The sequence below is a fragment of the Choloepus didactylus genome, chromosome 6 (genome assembly GCF_015220235.1).
Source record: "Choloepus didactylus isolate mChoDid1 chromosome 6, mChoDid1.pri, whole genome shotgun sequence".
Taxonomy (NCBI): Eukaryota; Metazoa; Chordata; class Mammalia; order Pilosa; family Megalonychidae; genus Choloepus; species Choloepus didactylus.
Genome location: NC_051312.1, coordinates 6,849,094 through 6,868,199, shown reverse-complemented (window position 1 = coordinate 6,868,199; position 19,106 = coordinate 6,849,094). Strand labels below are relative to the sequence as shown.

The 19,106-nt window shown below is 43.0% G+C and overlaps 1 protein-coding gene across 6 annotated transcripts in view; it reads left to right on the top strand.

Moving 5' to 3' along the window:
• Window positions 1–18,214, top strand: part of PPP6R3 (protein phosphatase 6 regulatory subunit 3) — a 169,536-nt gene extending 151,322 nt beyond the window's left edge. For 4 of the 6 annotated variants that reach the window (XM_037842023.1, XM_037842022.1, XM_037842025.1 and 1 more), the window contains 6 exons: window positions 751–872; window positions 3,070–3,223; window positions 4,829–4,935; window positions 6,208–6,358; window positions 12,348–12,470; window positions 15,977–18,214. In XM_037842023.1, the coding sequence (XP_037697951.1) occupies window positions 751–872; window positions 3,070–3,223; window positions 4,829–4,935; window positions 6,208–6,358; window positions 12,348–12,470; window positions 15,977–16,028 (709 nt within the window). In that variant the 3' untranslated portion in view covers window positions 16,029–18,214. Of the gene's footprint in view, window positions 1–750; window positions 873–3,069; window positions 3,224–4,828; window positions 4,936–6,207; window positions 6,359–12,061; window positions 12,080–12,347; window positions 12,471–15,976 lie in introns of all 6 variants that reach the window. The other 2 variants (XM_037842026.1, XM_037842027.1) reach the window with 1 other exon arrangement.
• Window positions 18,215–19,106: the final 892 nt, after the last annotated feature.

Genomic DNA, 19,106 nt, shown 5'->3' with positions numbered 1-19,106 from the left:
TTAACATTACAATGAGATACCACCACACGTCTATTAGAAGGCAGTGTTTTAGATTGCTAAGCAAAGCCCAGGTGATGGAGCCATTGATGGCTTCGAGTATGGTTAAGCAAATCATGGTCCCTGGGCCAAATCCCACCTGCCCCTAATTTGGAAATAAAATTTTGTTGGAACATAGCCATCCTCATTCCTTTACAATTTAGCTGTGTTTGCTTTCATGTTAAATGGACAGGGTTGAGTAGTAGCAACAGAGACCATATGGGCCACAAAGCTTAAAATATCTACTCTCTGGCTCTTTACTGACCCTGCTGTAGAGCCAGCATTCCCTTCACTTAGGCCCTCAGCTACAGTGTGAGCTTTTCGGGGGCCTTCTTGCGGAAATCTCCAGTTCTCCTGCGTTGGAGGAGACTGAGGTGACAGGAACACACTGGTCGATGTTAGTGTTCCCCATCACAGGCACCTGGACAGACCCTCCCGGAGTGAAGACATGAGCCCGCTATGGGGTCAGGCTGTGCAGAGGACGTGTGTCTATATCTCTCGTACCCCTCACGCACGTGTGCAGCAGTGTCTTCCTCTGTATCTTAACAAAATGGCACTCAGGCAGATATTCACTTGAACTACAAGGTCATTTTTTGTTGTTATTGAGTGAACTTTATTTTTCTAGATTTAGCTGATGACAGATAAGCAGCATTAAGTGTAAACTGCTTTTCAAAGCATTATGCACCTGCATTAACTTTTTTTTCTTTTTTTAAGCTCGGGGAGTACAGACAGTGAGGAAAGTACAGACTCGGAAGAAGAAGATGGAGCCAAACAAGACTTATTTGAGTCCAGTAGTGCCAGTGCAGAGGATAAAATGGAGGTAGACTTGAATGAACGTAAGTGGCCTTATTCTCATGTTAGGTACTGGGTGTTGGAAGTAGGTACTTTGAAAAGTAGGCAAACTGGTCTTCTCATCTGCAGTGACTTCTGAAGAGAGTTCAGCCGAAACACATATTGTCATTTGAGATAAAGGAGGGGCTCCACTCATCCCGGGCATGTGCACAGCCCTCCCAGAGGATGGCATGCTTTCAGGACAAGTAGGGGTTAATTGAGAGGGCACAGAGGCCCACAGATGATGAGTGATAAAGCCAGGGGCCAGATCAAGAATTTTATTCTTGGGTTGTAGGGCACCCCTGGGGATTTTACTAAGAATAAAAACCCATTAAAGCATTAACTCTTACACATAAGGAATAAGGAACATGATCAGATGTGGAGCCAGGCAGCAAGTAAAAAGGAGGGGGGACTAGTGCCCTGAATGGGGCTGTATGAGTGGTACATGGCCCGTAGGGAGGTGGCAGACTTGGTACAACTTAGTGCACACCACTGCCATTGTGACTCCAGAGCCTGGTGTGTGGGGACAAGGAGAGGCAGAGGGGAACATCTTGGTGATTGCAGCACAGCAGGGTCCCAGCCCTCCTGATTCTCTGCTCCTTGGGAAAGACTTCTTTTATGTTGTCAGATCTCTGGAGCACATTGCTGGGAGGTTGGTGAGGGTGCCCCCCAGACTTTGAGGACCTCTGCCATCCTCACCTTCTTTCTGTGGCTTCTTTCAGAAGTTTTGTGGACTGTTCAGAAGAGTTTCTTATGTTATAAGGATTCTGGGAGCTAATCTGGGAAAGACTGTCCCAGAGTGGTGATAATGGAAAAGTAATTTTTGTGTGGCCTAATTTAGTAGTGAAATGGAACTATGGTACAGATGGAGTGAGTCCAGAGCTTTGCATATAGTGGGCAGGCAACATCTATATCAAGTTGATTTGGGAAGGTTTCAGGTGAGATTTCCAAATGTCCAAGTTGTCATCCCTTCTAGAAATTGCTGGGTCCCTGCCACACTCAGACAGATTGAAGGGCAAGAAGTCCAGAAGACAACCCTAAATAAATACCTACTGTATACAGGGCCCCATTTAATCCTCAGCAGAAACTTGCTGAGTAGACAGTAACTTCTGAGTTGAACAGATAAGGAGACTGAGGCTTGGGGAAGGTAGATAACTTGCCCAAGGTCACACAGTAAGGTCTGTCTTTAAAAATGGAACATTTCTTTATACCCAGATACTGCTCACTCATTTGTCTTCAGGATAGGCCCCAAAATATCTATCAGCTGTCCTAGCATTTCTTCCTTGCAGCCTCGAAGTTTCTAATTGTGATAGAAAATGTCCATAATAGCAGAGACCACTGGTTCCCATGCCCGTCTTGTCCCCCGCAAGAATTAGGGGAGTCAGTGTTAGGATTGGGGGGTAGGAGAGGAGGAGGAATTATGGTACGCAATGAGAGAGAATAAACAGAGACTTAATTTAATCTGAAGGAACACATCTCCGAGAAGTTGACTTTTAAACAGAGACCTCAAGTTGGATCCAAAGTGGGCCAGCAGGCAGTGTGGTGAGAGAGGAACTGCAGGCGAGTAGTAGCATGCCCCCAAAATCTGTTACTCTGACCTCTGAGATAAATCCTGTTTCTGCAGGACCTGGAAGCCTTCTGTGTTAAATACAGTAGATTGCAGTGGGGTGGTTAAAAGTATAAAATGGATACAGATGTATATTGGGGAGCATTAAGGATTTTTCAAATTTACTGTAATTGGATAGCCAACACATTCTTTTTTAGAATACATTTTTTATTTTGGAATAATTTTAGAGTTACAGAAAAGTTGAAAAGATAGTACCCTTCATCCGCATTCCTCCAATGTTAACATAACCCTGGTACATTTGTCAAAACTAAAAAATTAGCGCATTCTTTTTTATGTAGCTCTGTATACCTGTCTGTTATTTCTGTTTGATAGATTATTAGAAATGGAATTGCTGGATCAAAGGAAATAATGTGATTTTTGTAATAAGATATATATGTCAGACTGCCTTCTGAGTGATTGTGCCTTCTCTTCTCCTACCAATAATCCTAGAAATCCTAGAAAAATCCTTTCCCCACGACACTACCAGCACAGGGTATTGTCAGTCTTATCTTTGCTAATCTGTTTTTGAAAAACATCTTGAGTTTATATTAAAGTACTGAAATATTCTCCAATTGAAATTCCTTCCCTCTGTTTAGCACCCAACTGGTCAGCCAACTTCGATGTCCCAATGGAGACAACCCACGGGGCTCCATTAGACTCTGTGGGGTCTGACGTCTGGAGCACAGAGGAGCCAATGCCAACTAAAGAGACGGGCTGGGCTTCTTTTTCAGAGTTCCCTTCTTCCCTGAGGTGAGCAGGGACACAGGCTGTCTATGAGCCTCCCCGTGGGGGACCTGGGGGTGGGGACGTGTTTGCGTTTCACATTGCTCTGTACTTCAGTTCACTTCCAGGTTGGGTTGCATGCCTTAAACAAGATTAAAAACCAACACGAGGGCAAAAAAAATTTTTTTTAATTAAAAACTTTTAAAAAAATTAAAAACAATAGCACGAGGAGACACAGTTACGCATTACAGGAAAAAGGGCCCCATCCTCCTCCCTTTGATCCAGGATGAGTTAGGAAAAGGAGTATCTTGAATAAAGTCACTTGGGAAGACGTGGTCCTGGGCAATTTTGCAGGCTGCAGAGGAAGCTTGGCATTTCCGTGGGCTTTTCTGGCTCCACAGGGTTGTTAGGATTTGACTGAGGAGGAAAGGAATGGGGCCAGGCCAGAGGATTCCCATTAGGCCCCTCTGCATGGGATAATTGGGAAAAATGCAAAATGTAGCTTGAATTTCATAGGTAATCCAAACTTGTATTTTACTTGTAGCTATTCTCTTGCAGTAAGTAAATATTCTGGTGCAGGAGTGTTTCATATACAGCTGTCAATCTTGCAGAAACCTATCATTTCATAATTTTCCTGTATAGTATTGTCAGCATTTGAGTATTAACCACGGATTTCATGTCTCATTTGCTTATTTTTGATTTGCTAAACTTACTTTGTCACCTGTGAATTTAGTCTCTACCACGCCATTTGAAAAGACTATTGTTTTCACTGTTCCAACAAGTAATGTTTTTAAACAATCACTAGTAATGGAGAAGATAGGAAGCCAAACTATTGTGAGCTAAGAGTTACCGTCTTAGATTAACCAAAGAGGGAGCTAAAGCTTTCATTGCTTTCTGTTAACTGTAGCATTAAGCTATTATTCAGAGGTAAAAGTGAGGCTTGTAGAAAGTGTCTCCTGAATATTGTGAGTAATTTTATTGACCCTGTCCCGGTACAGGAAAATCGGGTTTCTACTTCTTGCTTTTTTCTGTCTTTCTAATGAGGGGATAAGAGCCATCTGTTACTTGAGAATGTTGTAGAAGCAGCTCGCTTCCCATTACCCTCATATCAGAGTCTCTGAGGTGGTCGAGGGATGCCACAGACACGAGGGTAGGGGGTGGCCACCCACCCACCCCTCAGCCCCCACCGCTACTCAGTGACTTTGTATTTCTTACTGTTTTCTCACAATACAGCAGACATCTGGAAAGAGGGCCAGGCCCTCTGGGAGGTTTGGCTAAAGGTAGGTGATGAGTTTTGTGAAGACAGCACGATAGATGAAGTTGATGTTGTAGGCCATACACCACTGCTGTCCAGGCCTGGGGAGCCCGAGCTTTTGGAACCTGACCCCTAAGGAGCCCTTGGGTTACTGCCACTGCGACTGAGCGAAGCCCCGGGCTCTTTACTATGTAGTAGCCATAATAGCCATTTGTACTTAGCTTAATTTACCCTTGGAATCTGTAACCAACTGCTTTTAAACAGATGCTAATGTCTCCTTAAAGGAACTGAAATCATCTCCAAGGTTTTGTGTGAATAATGGTAACTGAGGGCTTTTTTTCCCACTGCTAACACCTGAACTTTCTCTTTTTAAAAAGTGCAAAAGATTCTTTAAGGAGTAATTCCCCAGTGGAAATGGAAACCAGCACTGAACCCATCGGCCCTCTGACTACCAGCGTCCCTGCCCTTGCAGCACAGCCCGAAGGTGAGTGTGCCGAGAGCCCATCTGACAAGTTGTCTTTGTTTGCATAGCAGGTTTCTAAAACCAGTACTGACTCTCAGGCTCAGGAGCTAAGTCCTCGGGGCAACTGAGTCAAATAAATGGCGTGTCATTCCAGAACATGGCATGTTGATTCTATAAGGAGTAAGGGGTCTAAGTGATCAGTTATTTGGTCTGTCAGTGTACAGCTAAGGAAGCAGTTCCAGAAAGAGGGAATATCTTGGTCCATGCTACTCAGCGTGAATACAGCCAGAACTGGACCTGGGCGTTCCCAGTTCAGCCTACAGCCTGTTCTTTTTATCCTTGGTGTTTGCTTTGCTTGAGCATGTGTTGTGCATATCTGGGCGTGATGCAGGCTATGGGGCTGTTTCTTTTCTCCTCACCGTTTTTGAATAGAAGAAATGGCGAAGGGTGTCAAAATAATGTTGCAGGGGGTTTGCCTTGTTACCCAGAGTGGCCAGATAAGTTCCTTGCATTGGCCCTGTCCTGTTTTCATCATGATGAACTGGGCTATGGGGGGCCAGGGGGGAGCATTTAGGGCAGGGAGTAAGATGGGAAACCTTAAGTATGTGGAGGCAAGAATTATGAGAGAATAAAGACGTGAGTTCTTAGGTAGAAGGCACAGGAACCAGGGGGCAGGGAAAAGAGTGAAACCAGTAATTAATATTTGATTTGTTTTGTTGATATTCTAAACATTTTATATATATTACCTAGTTTTATCCCTCAACAGTGCTGTAAGATGGATTCAGTTATCCCCATTTTATGCATAAGACAAGTAGGCATTATGACCTTCTGATGAATAAATAATCCACAAGGAAACCTCAAGAAGGAAACGTTAAAAAAAAAAAAAGAATAGGACCCAAGTGGGGAAAACAGAAAGGAAAAGAATGACTGAATTCTAATGGTACAGTGGACAAACCATAAATGTGGTACTTGTGGGTTGAAGTAGATAGGGGCTAGAATATATATGAACTGCACACTCTGTCCCATACTGTGGTTTGAAAATGTCAGGGACAGGAAAGCGTGCTTGGAGAAAGCTGGAGGTGTAAGAGGACCCTGGGCTGGAAGGGCAGGGGGAGTCTAGCTAGTCCTTTGCTGAAGAAAAGCATGAAAGCCAGCTTCAGCAGGCAGACCGTCTCGCTGTTCTCTTTTCCTCGAGCAGTAGTGCATCACTGGGTGGTGGGTCTGCACAGAATAGGGGCTCCAGTTCCTCCTCGGCTTTGGCTGGCAAGCCTGTCAGCTGTGTATGCTTTTCAGTGCCAGGCAGTGTGGCCATGGAAGCCAGCTCTGATGGCGAGGAGGATGCGGAAAGTACAGACAAGGTGACTGAGACCGTGATGAACGGCGGCATGAAGGAAACCCTCAGCCTCACTGTAGACGCCAAGACAGAAACCGCGGTCTTCAAGAGGTAACAAGGGTGCCATCTTCCTGGCAGCTTCGGGGGGCTGGGGGGGGGGGGTTACATCAAATAGGAAAGATTTTAATTTGATCCAAATGTAGGTTCAGGCATTAGCCTGACCCTGACATCTTTCTAACATTTCTGCTAAACCCAAAGATGAATCTTAATGAAGACATGGAGAGTTTGGGATCTCTGAAATTTCTTTTTTCCCTGTTTTAGTCTTCAGAAGACTGTGGTTTACAAATAAATAGAATAAAATGTCTCTAGGATTTAAAATACATGAAAGTAAGAAATTGACAGGATTATGAAAACCAACGAATCTTTAGTCATAGTAGAAATTGACTTTTATATACAGTCTACAAAGTACAGGCCCTCAAAACAAAGGTTCATTATCATACATACAGATCCTTATCTCTGGACATAATGTAATCATTAGAAATCAGCAGCAAAATGATAGCTTTAAAAATAAACCGCAAACTTGCATTTGGAAATGAACAACTATACCTCTAAACTCATGGGCCGAAAAAGGAATCCTAATGGACATTAAAAATCTTAAAACTGTGAAAGAATAATGAACAGAATGTTTTTCAAAACTTATGGAATCCAACTAAACCAGTGCTTAGAAGGTTAGTTCCTTTCTTATACAAATTCTTTCAAGATTTTACGAGAAGAAGAGTGCTTCCCAACTCATTTTAACATTGATACAAAACAAAGCATGAAAGAGAAAAATTAGTTGTAGGTTAAATTCACGTATGAGCATATATTCGCAAACTTTTTAAGGTAAAAGTTAGCAAACCGAATACATCAGTGTATTTTTTAAGCCATAACCAAAGATTTATCACATGGAAATATATTGTAACATTGTAAAAATTATTGAAAGTAATTCACAAACAAATAAAGGGATAAAAACCATTTGGACTGTCAGTAGATAGAGAAGAACATTTGATAAAAATGTATAGTGGTTTGTGATTTTTTTTTTTTTTTAGCAGTCTAGGAATAGAAAGCTGCTTGAAACTTCCACATATCCGCTAAAATCTGCCGTAGACTCTATTCTTAGTAGTGACCCATTACGAGTACTCCTTTTAAAAGCTTTAACCTGACAGCAAGACCTGCGGTCACTGCTTCTCTTGAGTGCTCATCTGATGGTCTTGGCAAGTGCAGCATAAGGGGAAGTAAAAATAAATAAAAACGATGAAGATTGAAAGAAAAATAAAATGGTCATTGCTACACAGAAAATTCCAAGAGTCTATGGGCAAGTATTAGAATTCATAGGAAAGTTTAGCAAGGTCTGTGGATACATCCAAAATCATTTGCATCCTATGAACCAGTATAAAGTGTCCTAGATGTGCCTTTTGTTAATAATAATAATGTCACAACTTGTCTATAAGATACGTAAAAATATGACTTTTTTGAGAAAAGAATTTCAAGTTTTCTTGACAAATGGAATAAAGTCCTGCTGGAAATATTGTCTATTAATGGGAAGGTATCTTTACCATTTCTCAACAAATTGATCTATGAAATTAATGCAGTCCCCATCAGAATCCTAATAGAGTTTTCATGGAAATTGAGAAGCTATTCGTGATACTAATGAGGAACAAAGAGAAAAGGGAGCCAGGAATAACCAACATCATTTTGGAGAACCAAGGGAGGGACATCACCATATTAGATACCAAGTCTTATTAAAGCTCTCTTGTGGAGATGATGTGGTCTAGGCACAGAGTTTTATAAACAGACACTCTCCCAACCCCCTGTATACTTATATGTACTTGATGTATGTTATAATGACATTGTAATTTGAGGAGGAAAGGCTGAACTAATAAATAGTGGCTATTTTGACGGGAAAAAAATTCAATCTCTGTCTCAAAATAAATTTGAAAGTATGAGTATACAGCTTTTAGAAAACAACTTAAGAGAAAATCATTCTGATGTGGATGTAGGGAAAGTTTATAACCATAAAAAGACAAGCCATAAAGAAAAAGATTGATTATTGTGACTATGTTTAATTTAGTATTCCAAAAGACATGACATAATGAAGAGATAAACCTCAACCAACAAAGAATGAGTAGCCAGGATGTGGGAAGAACCCCGATATCAATAAGAAAAGGACAAATAACCTAATAGAAAAAAATAGACAAGAGATGCAATAAGCAATTATCTGTGGAAGTGAACAAGGAGCAAACCAAATGCAGAGGTTCAGCCTCACAAATACATGGGAACTGTCTATTTCATGCACATTTGTCTACTAATTGCTATTTTAGACAAGTTACATAAAATAGAAAAAGTGAAAAACACTGCCGGGATCATTTTTTGAGGTCAGTGAAATTGTAATTCCTAAAGTAGATAAGGATAATACAGAAAGTGATCCTCTCATTTCATTTGCAAACAAATTTATATAAATCCTATATAAAATATTTGCTAACTGAATCCAGCAGTGCATTAAATATAATTCATAATGATCAGTTAGGGCCTGTTTGTGTAATGCAAGGATGGGGGTGGTTTCATGTCAGAAAAATCCGTCAGTTACTTCACCCATTTATTAATAAGCTGAGAGAAAAATCTTGTTTTTTCTTAAAGTTCCATACCTGTGTAAGATTAAAACTCTGAGCAATCCAGGAACACAAGTGAACGTCCTTAACTTGGTAAAAGTTAAGTACCAAAATGCTATAGCAGAAGTGATTCTCCATGAAAAAAACTAGATAGATTCACTTTAAGATAAGGGACAAGAAAGGCATCCATTGTCATTGCCACTGTATATGCAATTCAGGCAGTCCTGGCATGTGCTGGAGAAAGCAAAGAGGCCGAAGTGTTGGCACATGTTGTGAGGAAGCTGTAGAACCGTGTGCAGCTGAGAATGATGAGCTGCAACTAAGTTGGTAGCAAACTTTTGTAACTAAGAGTTGAGCAGAGATGTTGGATAAGAGATCAGTTTTGAAAATCAGTAGCTTTTCTAAGCAACTAGCAAGTGTACTAAAAAGCAAGGTACCATTTACAAAATACATCACACTATAAATTATTTAGGAAGTATCTTAACCAAGAATATACAAGCTCTCTATAGAGAAAACTTTAAAGTGTTCCTGAAAGAAGACACAAAAGATGATCTGCATTAGTGGAGACAATCCATGCTCTTTGATGGGGTGATATAATACTGCACAGATATGTCCATTGTCACCAAATTAATCTTTAAATTTAATGCAATCCCAATCAAAATTCCAGTTGGCATTTTATTTATTTTTTATTTTTTTTCCATTGTTTTTTCGTTTTTTTTTGTTTGTTTGTTTTTGATGGGGTTTTTTTTTTTTTTTTTGGCATTTTAAAAGGAACTTGAAAACATACCCCAGAATTTATGTGAATTAATAAAGGTTCCCAGATTGCTTAGGAAACCGTAAAGAAGATTAAATAAGAGACTACCCTGCCAGATAATCAGTTTTGCTGCAAAGTCCAAACAGTTCATTAAAACTGAAATTGCCATGTGACCAGACAAGGGGCCATTGTGGAGTACGGAGCTCAAGCAGGAAAGAGCCTAGTTCCTGTGGGGAGGAGACTGGCTCACTACCAGGGAAAATTAAAACTAGACCCTCCCTGTTCCGGTTTGCCAGTGCTGCTGCTATGCAAAATACCAGAAATGGATTGGCTTTTATGAAGAGGTTTTATTTTACTACAGGTTCACAGTTCTAAGGCCATAAAAGTATCCAAACTAAGGCATCAACAAGAGAACACCTTCACTGAAGAATGGCTGATGGCGTCCAGAACACCTCTGTCAGCTGGGAAGGCATGTGGCTGGTGTCTGCCGGTCCTTTGCTCCCAGGTTGCATTTCAAAATGGTGTTCTCCAAAATGTCTCTAGGCTTCTCTTTCTTAGCTTCTCCGGAGCAGACTCTGGGTTAACATCTCAAAGCATCAGCAAGCTTCTGGGCCTTGGCTTAACACAGCCCAGGGCATTTCCTCTCTCTCCTCTAAAGGACTCCAGTAAACTAATCAGACCTACCCTGCATGGGCAGGGTCACATCTCCATGGAAACATTCAATCAAGAAGCCACACCCTAATCAAAAAGATTAATCAATCTGCCCCTAAATGATTGCATTAAAGAATATGGCTTTTTTCTGGGGGGCATAATAGACACAAACCGGCACACTCCCTAATCCCCAGATGAAAAGAGCAAGTGTATATGGTGCTGTGTGCCAGGCACTGTCCTTTGAACACCTCAGGTACATTAACTCATTTATTTCCCTCGGGGTCCCTATAAGGTAGGGTCTGTGATTATCTCTTCCACTTCCTAGATGATGAAACTGTGACACTAGAGTTCAGGGGCATGGCCAAAGTCTCATGGTAGTTACTAGAAGAAAATGTAGGAAAATGTCTTTCTGACTTACAGGCAGAAAGGACTTCTTTAAAAGAAAGCCTTCTAAAGCAAAAATCCTAAAGCATAGCAAAGAATTGAATTGGATTGCATCAAAGTTAAGCATTTCTGGATGATGAAATACTGTAGACAAAAGAGGCACGTGGTAGATTGAGGGAGAAAAACTTCTTAGGTCTAAATCAAGTGGCTAATATTTTAATAAATCAAGGAATTCCTATAAACCAATAAGGAAAAGAGAAAACTCAAATTAGAAAATGGCAATATTAATAGACCTGTTATAGAAAGGCTGAAAAAGCATGTAAAGGAATCTTTAAAACTCATTTGCTATCAGAGAAATTAATCAATGACAACAATATATATCATTTTATACTTTTCTATTAGCAGTAATTAGAAAGGTGGGGCTCTGGGGAGATGGGCACGCTGTTGCCCTGCTAATGGGGGCCCTTTGTGAAGAGCCGTGTGGGGTACCATGCAGATGGCAAGATGGCCGAGTACTTTCCAATCCTGGTACAGATCCCTGGGAAGTGTCCAGACTGGTCCTGATGGGTCAGCTTTGTTCCAGAGATGAGGTGAGGGCAGCTTGGGTGTTCATCTCTGGGGTAGGGGCAGGGCGTATGCACAGCACCAAGAACCATGCCACGGCCAGGAGGCGTGAAATGGACCAGGTCATGCAGATGGTCAGCAAATCATTAGACTTCAGTTCATTTTCCTACTGACAATAAGCAAATCCAGGACAGGACCTAGCTCTAAGGATGATTGACCTCCCCAAAGAGACCCTCCAACTGCTGTTTAACTCACTCTAGGGCCACACCCTAATAGGCAAGAACAGGCAAGTCTAAAATTCCAGCCTACAAGCAGAGTTGAGGAAAGCTTTGCTACTTTCTCTTTCTGCAGTAAGTGCGCTCTGAGGGGAAAAAAATAACCCTTTCTTGTTTAATTTCCCAAGTCCTCTGATCCTTTATGATGTGTTTTTACCTGTTCTGGCAGCTGTTCTTGGTTCTCTTTTCCTTCACAGTGTTTGTGCTTCTTAGACATTATGTGAGGGCACCTTGAGAGGCCTTTAAATCCTGGTTCAGGCCCCTTGGCACCCTCCTCACAGGGCTCTGGTTTCCAGCCAGCAGGCAGCTGTTGGGGTCTGTCCAGTTGGCAGCTGTTTTTATTGGTGGGCTTGGCCCTGAAGCAAAATGCTTTCACTAAAGACTCATTCCTTCAAACAGGTTTACTTGACACCTTCACCGAATCTGCTGTTTTGCTTTTGTGCTGTCATGGACATATTGTTCCCCCAAATTCCTCATTTACAGGACTATTCTGAAACTTTTGTACATTTCTTTTTCTGTTTTGCACACTTGGCTTCAGAGTGTTGAAATCCTATCGGTATGTACAGTAACACAGGATGGTTGTTTATCAGACACAGCTGCATCACATCGTCCCTCTTTTGGCTCCCACTTGTCTGTGGTCCTTTCCTTTCGTGATTTCCCAGTCATTGTCCTTGCCCCTGTGATTGCTCCCCCGAGCATGTTCAGCCCAAGGGCTTTGACCCCATTTCCATCATGACTTGCAAAGCCATTTGCATGTGATCTCACCTACATTTGGGGCTGCTGCTACCTGGGATGTGTAATGCATGTCATCCTCTTCATTGCAGCGAGGAAGGAAAACTGTCTACCTCTCAAGATGCTGCTTGTAAATACGTGGTCGAGGAGACCCCTGAGATGGCAGAGTCGAAGTCTGCGGCCCCCCAGCTCCCCAGCAGTAGTCCAGAGCAGAGGTAACCAGCCACTCGCCTCCTCAGGTCATGCTGAGCCCCTCTGATTTGGCTTGTTTCCTGGGGTGGGGGCTAGGGGATGGCATCTGAACAGGTGTGTGTGGGGGGAGGTGTTCTTTTACAGTTGCTCTCAAGAAACATTCAGTGACTTGACTTGCTTAGCACAATGGCATGTTCTCAATCCTTAGGGTAATCAAGGTCTGATAGGGCTAAGAACTTAAGAGGTAACGTTTTATCTCCTTACCCCAGAAGCTGAAAACTGGTTTTAGATGATTTGAGAGTGGAGATTCAGTAACATCACTGGCGCTCTAAGAAACGACTGAGTAAGGAAGGGCATCTTCTGTGAAGGCGCACACACCTCCCTTTTCTGAGAGGCATTGAGCACTGGAGTTCCCAGGCTGAGGCAGCCAAATCCTCACTGGCCCCTGTAGTCAGCCAGCTGCCAGACACAGCTCATGACACCCCAAGAGCCTGCTGCTGTGCCTCCGTTTTCCCGTAGCTCTGCCTTTGTGACCCACTGGGAGAACGTCCCTGGAGACCCTTTCATAGGTGTAGCTCAAAGTTCCAACTCTGAAATGACTCCCTGGTTTAAGGGTGTTTCCCCCTCCCCAGCCCCCAGTATTTATCTTGTCTTGAGTTTAAACTCCCACTGCCAGAGCTGCGGGATCTGGAATGTGATGTTTACTTTCTAGTCACCTTTTGCTTAGACTCAGCCACTGGCGGCCAGTGTCCGGGCGTGCACTCACGGCCTCACAGGTGGCGCAGGCTCCCAGCTTGGCATCTCCTCAGTCGCAGCAGGCTCCCGCCGCGTGACGGTTTGCCTTTGGGCCAGAAGGAACTTTGTTCTGCATTTCCCAGTGTTAACTTTTTTTGGTTGAATATATCTAAGTTGGTATATTTCTCCATAAGGAATAAATAACCTTTAAAGCTGTCACAGAGTATACTCCCCTCCTCATCCCAGTCACCAAATCTTGTAGGTGTTTTATGTCCCCAACATAACCAGTGGGGACCAGCAGGGGGCGCGCTGTGCTTGCCGGTCAGCAAACCTCTGCTGGTGGTGCGGGAGCCCTGCTTAGGGTTCTCTCGTGGAAATTGTAGGGGAACGAGTATGTGTTTTGTGACTTTTAGTCTTTATATAAATCCAGCTAATTATAAGAAATATTTGAGCATTGTTGGCTCCAGTGAAGTCCTGGGGAGGAAGCTCCAGCTGTGCTAATAAGGATTTAGATGAGCCACTTTTTTGTGGGGGGTTTTCTGTGTTGTTTTTAAAGGTCATTTGTAACTCTAATTCCCAGTCCATCATGTGATCTCCCTAATTTCCAGCCTGTACATTTCCTGTAGGCTGGGGAGGGGGGCATAACAAGCAGGATGAGCCAAGTCCATCCACTTTGAAGTCTTCAGGATCTTGTTTTTCTGATATAGATGATACCAGAGGCTGTGGTATCTCTCCTGGGCTTTCTGTAATGCACCAGAACTGGGTTTGCTTGAGGGGAACCCACTTGTTCTTCTCCCTGGTTAGCAAATAACTGGTGTGAAGAACCCTGGCCCCAAGGCGGCAGGACTGAACGTGGACAGAGGCAGAGCTACTCTCTGGTCATCCCTCTGCCCTCACCCAGCACACATCGGCGTGGGGAGGAAGGAGCAACCATGGAGTGAGGGTGTGGTGGCGCAGTGATACTAGAAGAAGGGACAGGAGTCCCATGTTTAGATCAGGTAACGGGGAAAGGCCTCTCTGAGAACGTGATAGTGCCACAGTTATGGCAGGGATAAGGTTAAGTTCTGACTTGCCACATTATTTTTGTTCTTAAAAAACGGCAGCATCCAAGGTAAAAAGAACCATTTGGGATTCTGGCTGTGCAGTCTTCCCCGCACGGTCCTGGTCACAAACAGTGTGATTGGCTGTTTCCTGTTGGAGTTGGAGTCGCAGAGCCATCAATTTTGTTTCACTGCTGCCTACTAGGCATGTACCGTATCTGTGCCAGCCAGTATGCTCAGCACTTGGCACACACTCAGGACTTAGGAAACCCCTTACAGGGGATGAAAACTGAACTTTAAGATCACACAGCTTTTGGTGGCAGATAGGATAGTATCGTACCTGGGTATGTCTGGTTCCACAACTTTCAGTTCTTGTGTCTCTCTGATATGTTGAGACATCAGACATATGTAGTGTGTGTTCTCTCTATAAAGCTGACCTCTTGGTTCTTTATCACAGTAACAGGTGTCATGTTAAAAATTTTGTTTTTTCCTGCCAGGCATTCCATTTATAAATTTTGATTGCTAGTTCAAAAGTACTTGTAACAGGCTTCCCAGTTAGTGCTCTGTTCCAGCTCGCTAATGCTGCCGTTTTGCAAAACACCAGAAATGGATTGGCTTTTATAAAGAGGGTTTATTTGGTTACAAAGTTACAGTCATAAGGACATAAGTGTCCAAGGTAACGCATCAGCAAAAGGGTACCTTCACTGGAGAAAGGCCATTGGCGTCTGGAAAACCTCTGTTAGCTCTGAAGGCATGTGGCTGGCATCTGCTTGCTCCCAGGTTGCATTTCAAAATGGCATTCTCCAAAATGTTGCTCTTAGGGAGTTTTGTCCTCTCTTAGCTGCAGCTGCTCTCCAAAATGTCACTCTCAGTTGCTCTGAGGTCCCTCTGTTTGTGAGGACTCCAGCAAACTACTCAAGACCCACCCCAAATGGGCAGGGTCACATCTCCATGGAAACAGCCTAATCCAGATATTCCAGCCTAATCAGCACTAACACATTACCAAACCTGGCATTTTGGGGGACATAATGCATCCAGACCAGCCCAGGCTGTAAGCTCCATTTTCAGTGTGCTTTACAAAATTTTGGTAAAGCCTTAAAGAATACCATATACATGTAGGAAGGCAAAACCTTAAATATCCCGTCACTACCTTGTTTATAGTATCCCACTTCTTCCCCCCTCCTGCCGCCCCCGCCACCCTGCTTTTTAAACCTAACATTTGTTTTGTGGGAATGCATTTGTTTTCTCAGTCATATGTCTTTGTTTCTGTGGTTTTGTCTTTTTTACAAACCTTTTCTTTCGTTTTCTTTCCCAGTAGCAGAATACCGTTTTTCCAGTGAAATATTTCATGGATTCTGAGCTGTGAAACCAGAGAAAAGCTTTTTTGAAGCAGGGATGAACACACAGCTCCTGAAGTTCCTGGGAGCAGCAGTTTAAAAGCCCCTGACCTGGTCTCCACCTCTGTTTCCAGGAAGCTGCAATAGAGAGGTTTTCCTAGAGTGCCCTGCTCTCCTGCAGCCTTCTCAGTGCCAAGTTAACGCCAGTGAAGCTTCCTTGCTGCTCAGTTGGGTGTTCTGGACTTTTACATAAATGTAATTATGAGGCATTCCCTTAAGTACCTACTAAGTGCCAGGCCTTGTGCTAGGGATTGGATAAACAGCATTAAAACAAATGGTCCCTACCCAGGAAGCTGGGGGAGTTTAATTTTTGCCCTGCATTTCTCCTGTCTCAGATGTCCGTATCTTACTCCTCAGGACTGACCAGCCAAGCATTCCGGGCAACACCTCGGTCAATGGCCCTGTATGATGAGTGCTGTCTGCTGCCAACTGACAACCGCAGCCGCCGCCACCCGGGGGCTTCTGGGGGGCTCCGTCCACAGCCCCCCCCCCCCCCCCCCAGCAAGTCACTGCTGCACTCGCTCTGCAAGGGATCAGGACCAGCAACTTTCTATTCTAGATTCTAAGACATTGTACAGAGAAACCCAGACGTGTAAAGAGATTGCACATTGACAAATACCAAGAATTTTTGCGTATGTTTATATTGTATTGTTCTAAATAATGGGTGGCCTGTGAAATAAGATCTTGCCGTCCATGTAATAAGAGTAGTAATACTATAGTTAAAATGGCTGTAAGAATAGTTTTATAAAAGTGAATACACAGATCTATTGTATTGAAACAACTATTTGACAATTATTAGTGTGACCAAAGTATTAGACAGTTTTCATACATTTTTCACCTTGTACAAAATTCTGAATTCATTTTTCTTCCAGGTTGGCAAGGAGTCGTAGAATTGACATGCCCTCTCAATGTAATTTTGGTTGTTCTAACTTACAAAAGTGATTTTGAATAAGAAATATTTGGTGTTCTTTTTATAACCAGTTTTCGATTGGTAACTGTTTTCTGTACTGTTTAAAACGGATCAAAAATGTAAGTCTATTGGTAGAGATTAAGTATTTATTGCTACAACTTAGTTGATAAACTGATGTTATTGTAAAGCCATATGTTCTGTTCAAGTCTTGTTTGCTTGAAATGATTATTCCTACAGGTGAAACACTAGAATATTTGGAGTGTATATGGCTTGTGGTTTGGGTTTTTTTTGTTTTTGTTTTGTTTTGTTTTGTTTTGGTAGTTGATCTGCCTTTTAACCCATTCACCAAAATTTACCTTGTTAACAAGCATCACCAATGAACATTTCAGAGCAATCTGTATATTTTAACATACCTAAATCATATTAGGCAAGTCGGTTGAAAAAATGCTCGTGCTGCTAATGGGACTGGAGTGCGTTCATTTTACAGGCTAGTATTTTTAAAGTAGAAATCAAAATCTGGCACCTAAGCATGTTAATTGTTTTACTGTACCTTGTGAGGTTTTCACTCATAAATTCTAAACCAGTGTATTTTTTTTAGAACTGGTTTGTGTATATATATAGTGATTATGGATACTAATTCAATGTAATTTATAATTTTCTATGTCAGTATAAAAATACATCACAACCTTCTCAAACAGCTGAAGCAATATATTGTATATTGCCATATTGTCTGGCGAAAGGGTTAAATTACTTCACCTTTGCACTTTTAGATGCAAATCAGTTTTTCATTTCTGTAATAGAAAATTATCCACGTATTTTTACATCATTTGTTTTTCCTGACCAGTATTTAAAACCAAAAGGATATTCTGAAAAATCGCCAACAATTTTTTTAGAAATAGCATCCCAAGCAGCGTGCCTAAACATTACATTCATTGCATATGGAAATAAAAAAAAGTCAAATGTCTGCCTTATTTCTCATTTACTTTTTCCATTTTAAATGGTGTAGAAACTCTTCTGTGAGGCTTCCCAAGGCAATCCTAGCACTCCCAGGACAGTGGAGCCAGCAGTTACCCATGGGACACGTGGCAAGTGTGGCTTACTTGACATTTGCACGCATCCTCAGGACCCTCATTTATCATGTGCTCCCCTCAGAAGAGACGTCTTCATGTGTCCTCACCCGGAACCTCGCATAACCAGAGGACAGGTCTCCTTGCTGGTCATCTCCAGAATCCTGGCTTGTGTGCATGGGACTCTGGGGGTGGCTGAGGGAGCTGCCGTCGGCTCTCCTCCGGCAGGAGCTTCACACGCCGGGGCTAGGGTTTGGCGCCAGCAGTGTCACAGGCTGCCCTGGCAGTTTGGATTTGGTCGGCTACTCCATTCCACCCAGGGTAACACAGTGTCTTATTCCATCCGACCTGCTGCTGGTGAAAGGGCATTTGGGGTTCTTCTGGGTTATATTTCATTTTGCTTTTCTTTTCTTCATGGCAGGGAGGGTACGTGAGGATGGGGAGAGCAGAGTCTGTCTGTTGGAGAGTAGCAGCCCAAGGACCAGGAGCAGGTTTCCTCTCACTTAGTTTCTATTTTAATTTCTGTGTATTGGCCATACTGCATTGCAAGACTAACAGATGTCTACAGTACCTGTATTACAAATATCAACAAAAATAAAGCCTGATTCTTTGTTTCTAGTGTTCCTTTCTTGCTTGGTCTTCAATAACCAAATGGAGTGTGGGTGCTGGGATGATTTTTAATAGGTTGGAGCTTCCTGGCATAAGGAGGAATTGTTTTCCCAGTCCTGTGCAAGGAGACTTGGAACAACTCTGAATTTAGACTGTGGCTCCCACATCTTACCCAGTGCTGTGACCCAGACTTCCAAAATAACCAATGTCTGATGCAGAGGCATTGCTCTAGGGGGTTAACTGATCCTCTAGCTTATCTTCGCCATGTGTAGGACTTCCCCAACCTGTTATTTTCTGGCTTCCAACCCCACAAAAGTACTAGGAGTTCCGTAACGCTAAGACATGTGCTGCTCCATCACAACTGCTCGTTTGCATTCTCCCCCACCTGTGTGAATTAAGAAGTGACCCCTGGTGGCTCCTATTCTCTGGAGTGGGTTGGTCCCCAGGACCCTCTGGCCTCTGCCCTAGTCTGGGCAGGCACCTGGGCACACCTGGGCCGGGTCAGGGACTGCACTGGGTTGGCAGGGGCTCAGGCTCTGACACCCGAGACAGGTTCACATCCCACTTCAGCCCTCGGGAGTGACCTTGGCCAGGTCGACTTCTCTGCCTCAGCTGCTTTGTCCGTCCAGTGGGGAAAACGACAATGCCAAGTCCACAGAGCCGCTACGTGTCAAGTAGAACAACTTCTGGCTTATGATAAAGTGCTTAGTGTTAGCCGTTTACTCTCCTCACTTCTCAGCCCCATTGCGTCACCTGCTAACCCTTCTGTAACCCTGCTTTGATCCTGCTCATCTCTTTAAAACCTTTAATCCAGAGAAGTCAAGCCCCTTCCAGTCAGGTGATTTAATTGTTCTGATTCAGGCATCAACAAACCACATCCCACATGCCAAATCCAGCCCTC